The 8988-nt window shown below is 46.7% G+C and overlaps 1 protein-coding gene across 1 annotated transcript; it reads right to left on the reverse strand.

The window, feature by feature from the left end:
• NIPAL1 (NIPA like domain containing 1) lies at positions 1–5660 on the reverse strand. The gene is made up of 6 exons (XM_009937261.2): positions 5516–5660; positions 4411–4677; positions 3274–3330; positions 2726–2816; positions 750–910; positions 1–605 (listed from the first exon to the last, which is right to left on the reverse strand). Exons 1-6 carry the CDS (start codon positions 5658–5660, stop codon positions 1–3), a joined length of 1326 nt encoding a protein of 441 aa, XP_009935563.2.
• Positions 5661–8988: the final 3328 nt, after the last annotated feature.

Genomic DNA, 8988 nt, shown 5'->3' on the forward strand with positions numbered 1-8988 from the left:
TCACTGATTGAATAGAACGCTGTCCTCCTCATATGCCAAAGCTGGGTCTTCCATGCTCTCCAGTAAAGTGTGACTGGTTTCACAGCCATGGTGTGGTAATGATGGTTCTTTGGCAACAGTAGACATCAACTGACTCCAGGTGATATTAGTATTTTTGAAAGCGTGCAACAGAAAAATGCCGATGATGATACTGCAGAATCCACTCAGGGTTCCAATGATATCACCGACGTCCATGCTACTCCACTCCTTGAACAGGATGATGGAGCATGTCACGACCGTTGTGGTGAAACACACGTAATAAATAGGTGTCACCAGAGATGTATTGAACACGTCCAATGCTTTGTTGAGATAGTTGATCTGAGTGCTGACTGAGAGTGCTAAGACGCCCACCAAAACATAAACCAACGGATGTCGATAAACTGGCTTCCGCTCCAGCATTTGTTTAATGGCAATGCCCAGGCCTTTCACAGATGAGACAGAGAAGGCACCAATGAGTGAGCAAATTAAAATATAGATCAGTATATTCGTCTGACCTCTCCTTGGAGCCACGACAAAAATCAGCACGAGGGCAACAACTGTCAGGAGAACAGCAAACGTAACAAACGCTGTAAGAAAGAGGAAAGGGAACAAAAGTAGTGCGCTTGAGAAGAAATACCAGACTACGTCCAAGTACGTGCTGCAAGCTATTCAGTGTCCAAAACCACTTTTCTCTGAACCATAGCACAAGTTCATTGTAATTGCATACAGACCTGGATCTCGCAGCTTTCTTTCCATCTCGTCTAGTGAGGTGACCTCCTCCTCCTCAGGGGCGTGAATAACCATGACCGTTGACCCCAAAATGCTCAGCACGCAGCCCAGCTTTCCATGAATATTCAGCTTCTCATTTAAAAAATAGGATGACAATATAGCACTGTTTGGCAAGATATGAATAAAAAGTTCAGCTCCACCCGCCACGCGAGCCATTCAAAATCTGTCTGTGTAACATTTTAATTACAACAGTAATTAAAAACCTCTTTTGAATTTGGATATATGGGACGCCAGCCTAAAACAATCACATTTTAAGGAGATTTGCAAGTAGGTTGGTCAGGACCAAGAAGGTCAGGTCAGGTTTTACGGGGGTTAGCAACCCTGATCCCTCCCCTCCAGGCTGTAAAGGGTCTGAATTGCTCAAGGGACTTCTCATTACTGATTGCCTGGGTCAGGGGTACGCACTCCACTCTCACACACCTGTAGATTGACCACAGGAACTGTTCTTTTCTTCAAAAAATGGTTTAAAGCACTTCATTTGCCATTAGAACCCACGCATGCAAGTTTTGGGAACTGTTCCTCCTCCTCCCTCCCTGGGCTCTCCCACACCAGCTTGCCAGGACTCCCCCCAAAAGCACGGAGAAGGCACGTGTGTCTCCCCTTCAAAGAGGACTGACCCCAAGGTCTCCAAGAGTTCAAGCTTTAACCTAAGGACAATAACATGGCCCAAGCGAGGCCACCTCATGGGGCACACGATTAGACTCATAGAATGCTTTGGGTTGGCCATCTAGCCCAAGCCCCCTGCAGTGAGCAGGGACATCTTCAACTGGAGAAGGTTGCTCAGAGCCCGGTCCAACCTGGCCTTGAATGTTTCCAGGGACAGGGCCTCCCACCTCTCTGGGCAACCCATTCCAGTGTTTCACCACCCTCATGGTAAAAAATTGGGTGTTTCATCACCCTCTTAGTAAAAAATTTCTTCCTTATATCCTCGTACTCGCCAGCGAGAGCACAACAAGGTGCAGGCTTAACGGGGTGCGGACACGCTCACAAATAGTTTCTCAACCCACTGATCCAATTACAGCTGTTTTTCTTGCACAAGGGTAACGAGCTCGCTGGCACGAAGTTCTCACGACCTCTCTGTTTTGTGAAAACCGGAACGACTGCTACCCACATCAAACTCGGTCTGTTCTGCAGAGCAGCAGCCAGGCAGCCGGGTAGGCTGCTCCGACCTACGCGCTCAGCCCAGCAGATCTGTCGGTGACAGAGTTACACCGGGTTTGCTACGACCAAACGGCTGCATTTTTAGCAGTTAGATTACTGCAAGCATCTTTTTTAAAAAAATTAAAAAAACGTGACCCAGGCTGGTTTTAAACACAGTGTTTCGTATAGTATACTCGGGTCTTAAAATCAAGAGTTTTACATTTAAAATACAATGGTTTAATTCTGCTAATAAATTATTTCCCAGAATGTTTGTTGTGAGCATAACCCATGTCTTTTCTGCTTCTGTGCTAGCCATATTAATGTACGTGCTTGAGTACTTGGACATCATTCATTTCCTCATACACAGGAAATACTGAGTGTTTGAAGGGCATTCATATTTCAAAAGAACAGCAAATTTTTATTGCAGATATTAAAAAAGCTAAAGTTTTCTTTGCCTTCTTTCCAGAAGGACTTGGAAAAGACCAAATGAACCCAAAACGCTTACTAAGTGTGCCTTAATATGAAATTATGCTCCTATAAAAAAGTAATGGTTTTGAAAACATTTTCATGGGGGAATACTGTATCATTCCCTATATCCACAAAACTCAGTTCTAAATAAGCAAGGCATCTTTCCACCAAGAAACAAAAAAGCATTTTTTGTCAATATATTCCCTTTCTATTTTCCTATTAAAATTCTCTACTTTCAGTCATAGACTTTGTTTTTTCCTCACGGGGGGAACAGTTCATTTGCCAGAGTTTGCTCCCAGAGTGTACTGACCTGATGAGAACACTCAGGGCACCCAAGGGGGTAACTAAGGTCGCAGGTGCAAAGGCATAGGCAGCAAAGTTTGCAGCTTCTCCTAACCCCACTGCAGAAGGAAGAACATTTGGCTCAGGTTGAAGGCAGGGAATAAAAGGCAGACATTTACATATATTTTGTACAATAGCTGTGATAGCAAATATAAACAAAAAAAATCTTTTTTCTATACTATATATGCAAGTTTTCCTTTCAAAATTATCTAAACTCCTCTGGACATAATAAAGGCTGAAGGAAGTTAAATACTTTTCCCCTAGAGTGCTCCTAGAAGCTGGACAGGTTCAGCCCCATAGCTTTTGACTGGGTATTAAAGAAACAGTTGTTTTTCTGCAGAGAGCTCCAAAGAGCAGTATTTCCAAGATGGGATATCGGAACTATTTCTGTCATAAAGGTAATTGCAAAGACAATTCTTGCAAGTCAGGGAAGAGAAAAATCAGGGAATAAATCTATTTAAAACAATCTGCTGTATGTAGCATTTACATACAGATTAGAGGAAAGAGGCGACTTACTTGATAGCAATCCAGCCCACCAAAGCCATTCCTTCAAATAAGAATATCCACCTTGTCCTGAAAGCAGAGAAAATAATCTCATCTTAGAGGAAAGAGATCACTTTATTACAATAAACAAAACTACAGCTTCACATTTGCCTCTAGGAATATAAAGCACTGAAACAGCATGCTACCTGGATGCGACATGAAGAATATTTCACTTTATTTCGACCGACATTTTTATTAATCGCTTTACTGCGTTGTGACTTGGACTTCTGAAAAATGCTATTTGACTAAAGGGAACATTCTGAGCAAAAGTAACATGTCCATGAAGATTGCTGGTGAGCTTAAGACATGCTTCAAAGTGCATTCCCAGGTCAGACCCAATATACTCATACACAGTCAGCTGCATTTTGACTCTGCTTATACTTTAAATTGAGAGGAATTAGAAAGAAAAATGCCACTACATGCTTTGATTTTTTTTTTACTTAAAACGTAAATATATTCAACCTTCATTAACAGATTTTTTTCAAATAACCAAATTCTCTGAAAGAGTATATTGCAAGAAACACAGCAAACAAAAGAAACACTGCTAATGTCCTAACGCCATATATTTAAATCCATGCAAAGGGAATAATAAGATCAGTCCAATGGGTTTTTTAAAAGCTGTCCACATTTTTCTAGCTCTTCATCTGTTGACTTCGATAAAAGGATAGTTGTACTAACCGTAGAAACTTTTGCAATAGGTATTCCACTTCCTGCTTTTAAAAAAATGACTAAATCTGGTTACTGTCTTCAGACTTTCCATCTCAAATGGGGGAGGGGGGGAAGATGGAAAAAAGAGAGGGAAAGGCATTTTGAAGGGTAAGACAAAGGGAGAACTTTATTTGGTATCTAACGGCTGTCAACGAGGAAGTATCACCAGCTCACCGTATTTAACACCCCCAGAGCCCTAAGAATTCTGAGATCTCAGGCCCTGTCACCGCACCGTATTTCCATCCCCAGCCAAGACAGGACTTCGGATCACCGTTAAAACACGGCGGTTTTCGACTACGACGGTTTTCAATGTGCGATAAGTGACTCAAACCTTGATTTTGTCAGGCTATGACAGAGGTGTTTGTGTCCCCAGGCAGGAGAACGGCGGGCAGCACCGCTTACCAGCTCGGGGGACTCCCTTGTCCGCCACTTTCAAAAGTCCTTTCTTCTTCAGTATGAAACTAGACCCAATAAAGATGCTGGAACCTATCGCCAAAGCCAAGCCAACGAAGAGGTGGTATTTGCTTCCAGCCGGCATGGAAACGCTCTGGTTCGTTTCATTGACAGTCCCGTCCACAGAGGCGAGGAGAGCGGAGCGGGGTTCTGACACGTTGATGATCCGGCACCACGCTTGGCAGCAGTCGTGGCAAACGAAAGAGAGCACAGCACCTGGGAGGAGAAAGAGGAGGACAAGTGATTCTCGAACCAGGCACGACTCTGAAGGAGCCCCGTCCTCACTCTGCTTACTCCTTTCCACGTCTTCCCAGAGCACTTGTCATTTCTGGCTGTGCAAATAACTCACAAAATCCACATAATAATACACACAATGCTGCCCCAGGTCATTATCCACCCCTGTAATTCACAGGCACGTGCCTTATTTTACATATATTTCTTGCACCACATTGTCTCGGTCAAGCGACTAGGGCAACACCAAGGAATTCAACAATAAAATATTATCTTCCATGTAAAAGTCAACTTGAAATCGTAAAAGCTAAGCTAAAATGTCAGGGGAAAAAGGGTTCTTTGTGCTGTGCAGAGACCACATCCCCGAAACACAAACATACCGCCAAATCCATGATTTCAGACTTCGCCTGCTAGGGTAAGCCTGCTGTTATTTCAGGCTTCTGCTCTTCTGTTTGTAGCTGAGATTTGGAAACAAAAAATATAAAGAGAAGGAAAAAAACATATATGTAGGGAGCAAAGCCTTGCTGCATATGGGTAGTGGTCAGGCATTGGACCAGGCTGCCCAGGGAGGTGGTGGAGTCCCCATCCCTGGAGGCATTCAAAAACCATGTAGATGTGGCACTTCAGGACATGGTTTAGCAGGCGTGGGGGTGTTGGGTTGGCGGTTGGACTTGATGATCTTCCAGGTGTTTTCCAACCTTAATGATTCTGTGATTCTTCTATGATAATGCATTTTCTTAAAATTGGTCAGTGACTACTGCATCAGCCAGATCTTCTTTAACCAATCATAAAACTTTGAGGTGGAGGCCTCATTACAACTCACAGCAATTTTCCTCCAACCTCAACAAGCCCTCGATGGAAGTGGACCACAGCCTGCAGAGCCGGGTGATCCCAAGCCAAGACCGCAGCTCCACGCTTTCCGCCGGCCAAGCCTTATCAGCATCCTCGCGATGACAGCCTGTGGGCATGACGTCACCACCATCAGCCCAGGAACATTTTTTAAAGGAAGAAGGGGTATTGCGTTTCCAAGAACACACAGAGTCGTTATTTTGCCCGGGGGAAGCAGGGGGCAGGCAGAAATGCTGCATCTGGGCTTCCAGGCATCCACGCAGACGTTTCACAGTTTCTCATGGTAGACTGCAGCATGCAAACAGCGAGGAACAGGGAATCCAGGCTGGAGCAGCCTTTTTGGAAAGAAAGGTTTTATTGCAAAGTCATGTTAAAATATGAAACAGCAGACGCAGAAGCACAAAAGCTCAGTCCATGGTGATTCATACAGAGCACTGGATGCAACAAATAATTTTGCTTTCCTTGTTTCCCCTGTAATTAAACTGACGCACGAAGGACTCATTCTGCAGAGTGGCACCATCAGTAATAGAATCAGGTTTTTTTTTTTTTTTCCAACTGAAGAAAACCACTCGGAGAGTTGGTAGCAAAGGATGTGCCTCTGTGCCTCTGTTCACACCTAGGCTCTCAAAATATTAATGTTCTGCCAAAAGCATTTCACTGCACAATTAACAATAAGCAGCCTTGGATAATTCACCTAATACTGTTAAGGAAGGAATATTTACAACATCAGAAGTATTAAAAACAGTACGAAATTTGACAGCATGTCTTCGTTTGCAGCTGCCAATGCTGGTACTGACCCTGGGAGATACCCGGGAAGGATACTGGGAAGGAATACCTGCTCCCAGCTGCCCCGTGCCCTGCTGCTGCACATCACGCACGCGCCGGTAAGTTAACGCCTGGTTTTGGGGCTGTGAAATCACGTTTCCTTGTTTGCCAAGCCAGTTGCCACACAACAGGAGTTGTTTTGCATTGCTAAGCCAGACTTTGTAAAAACAGTCCTGCAGGATGGGTATGTCCATATTCTGCAGCTGAAGATTAAAATCTTAAAAGAATTTACAACTGCATGAAATGATTTTTGCGTAGTGTGCAGTATTCTGTCATCAGGATGATGATGATGAGGGGACTGGAACATCTGTCCTACGAGGAGAGGCTGAGGGAGCTGGGATTGTTCAGCCTGGAGAAGAGAAGGCTGCGAGGGGACCTTAGAAATGCCTCTAAATATCTGCAGGGTGGGGGTCAGGAGGACAGGGCCAGACTCTTTCCAGTGGTGCCCAGCGACAGGCCAAGGGGCAATGGGCACAAACTGGAGCAGAGGAAGCTCCAGCTGAACCCGAGGAAGAACTTCTTCCCTCTGAGGGTGACGGAGCCCTGGCCCAGGCTGCCCAGGGAGGCTGTGGAGTCTCCTTCTCTGGAGATATTCCAGCCCCGCCTGGACATGGTGCTGTGCAGCCTGCTCTGGGTGACCCTGCTTGGGCAGGGGTTTGGGCTGGGTGACCCACAGAGGTCCCTTCCAACCCCTACCATTCTGTGATTCTGTCATCATTGCTAGAAGCTGCAATTGGCTAATGTAAAAGAAATGGGATTTGCATCGGTATCTGGAAGTATTTTAAATCCCTGCAGTATTAGCATAGTCTTAGAGGAAGAAAATTTGGCACATCCGTAAGTTTTGATGCAATTATTAAAGATTAAATTACAAAAGGAAATTACAGAGAAGTCCTTTAAGCATAAACGTCTCCCTCAGCATCCGGGCAAGGCCAAAAAGCGGCGACCGAAACCCCTGAGCTCTCAACACCTGGCAGTGACGCTACACCAGGCTGGTGACACTCGTGCCCCCACCACTCCGCTACCAGAGGCTTTCTGCGAGCGGCAGCAACAGCTCTTGCTTGTAATTAAAAGAAAGCATCAGCAAAAAACTGATAAGCACTGATCTTTTCGCTACTAGCAATGGCAAGGGCAGCTTTCCGTTGGTGTGTAGGATTTCTAAAGCGAAGAAAATATCACTCTTCTCCCTCTTTTCGTGAAAGGTGTACTTTCATTCAGCTGGAGACGAATGCTGGGATTATTCCCTTCCATATGACACTGCTACTGCTTTTTCTACCTATTCTCAGGTTTTCCGTTCCCTGGCAGACTTTATGACATCAAACAGTGAAAATTTAAACACGTCTGTAGCAATCACTCAGCGGCTGCTGCAGGATGCATCTCTCCTTTCTGAAACATAATTCTTGCTCACATTCACAAAGAGAGGGATTTTTCGCCTGTTATCATAGCATCATAGCATCATAGAATCACAGAATGGTTTGGGCTGGGAGGGACCTTGAAGATCATCTGGTTCCAACCCCCCTGCCATCAGCAGGGACATCTTCCACCAGCCCAGGTTGCTCAGAGCTCCATCCAGCCTGGCCTTGAACACTGCCAGGGAGGGGGCAGCCACAGCTTCTCTGGGCAGCCTGGGCCAGTGTTTCACCACCCTCATGGGGAAGAATTTCTTCCTCATACCTGATCTAAATCTGCCCTCTTTTAGTTTACAGCCGTTCCCCCTTGTCCTGTCACTCCACACCCTTTTGAAAAGTCCCTCTGCTCCGTCTGCCAGCTAAGAGGAGTTGTTTTGAAATGGTTACGATCTCTGCTTACTGTGCCGAGAGGCTTTTTATAGTTTTAAAAAACCGTGTCCTTGGCTCCCCTCGGACGCACAGCGCTGTGTCGCTGCGCCCATCACAGACCCACCCGACCGCCGGGAAGAGCAGGCAGACCCAGGAATTTCTGTCGCTTTATTCCCCGCCGCCACCGCTCGGAAGCTGACCTGGAAGGGCTGGGGAAGGTGACAAACCCCGGGGGCCACCCGGCTCGCCCAGGTTTCACCTCCGAGACGCCAACCACCACCGACCCACCGGCGGGACCCCTCCGTGCAGACACAGACTCCCCCAGCTCCGACCTGGGGCCAGCGGTAGCAGGAAACCACCCCAAGCTCAGGCGGCCACGGATGTATTTTTACTATTCAGCTAAATCCAAAAAATGCTTTCTGAAATGCCCCCCCCCCCCTCCCAGCACTGACCGGCGCGGCAGGGCTCTGGCTGCCTCATGGCTCCGGGTCCCCGCTTCGTGGCCCGGACCCAGGGGCCAGGGGCTCTCTCCCGGGCAGCGCTGCTGGAAGTCTCTCCGGGTGTAATCCCCTTCCCTCCCTTCCCTCCGTGTTGGGGGAGGTTCCCACCTGCCAGCTCACAGCCCAGTTTCTGTCGAGGTGTGTCAGCTTTCCCGGCTTGCTGCCACCGGAGAGGGTGACGTAGGCTGGTCCGTCAGCTGGGGGAACGGCTCTAAACTAAAAGAGGGCAGATTTAGGTTAGATATCAGGAAGAAATTCTTCACCATGAGGGTGGTGAAACACTGGCCCAGGCTGCCCGGAGAAGCTGTGGCTGCCCCCTCCCTGGCAGTGCTCAAGGCCAGGCTGGA

Source organism: Opisthocomus hoazin, chromosome 5 (assembly GCF_030867145.1).
Source record: "Opisthocomus hoazin isolate bOpiHoa1 chromosome 5, bOpiHoa1.hap1, whole genome shotgun sequence".
Classification (NCBI taxonomy): Eukaryota; Metazoa; Chordata; class Aves; order Opisthocomiformes; family Opisthocomidae; genus Opisthocomus; species Opisthocomus hoazin.

What these genes read in the sequence shown, in the direction of transcription:
- NIPAL1 (XM_009937261.2), bottom strand. Translation starts at nt 5,660, where the DNA reads ATGCCCACAGGCTGTCATCGCGAGGATGCTGATAAGGCTTGGCCGGCG. An exon ending in GTGGGCTGGATTGCTATCAA is followed by an intron (nt 2,817 to 3,273) that starts GTAAGTCGCCTC and finishes TTCCTTCTGCAG; the next exon opens with TGGGGTTAGGAGAAGCTGCA. An exon ending in GCCCTGAGTGTTCTCATCAG is followed by an intron (nt 911 to 2,725) that starts GTCAGTACACTC and finishes CTTGCCAAACAG; the next exon opens with TGCTATATTGTCATCCTATT.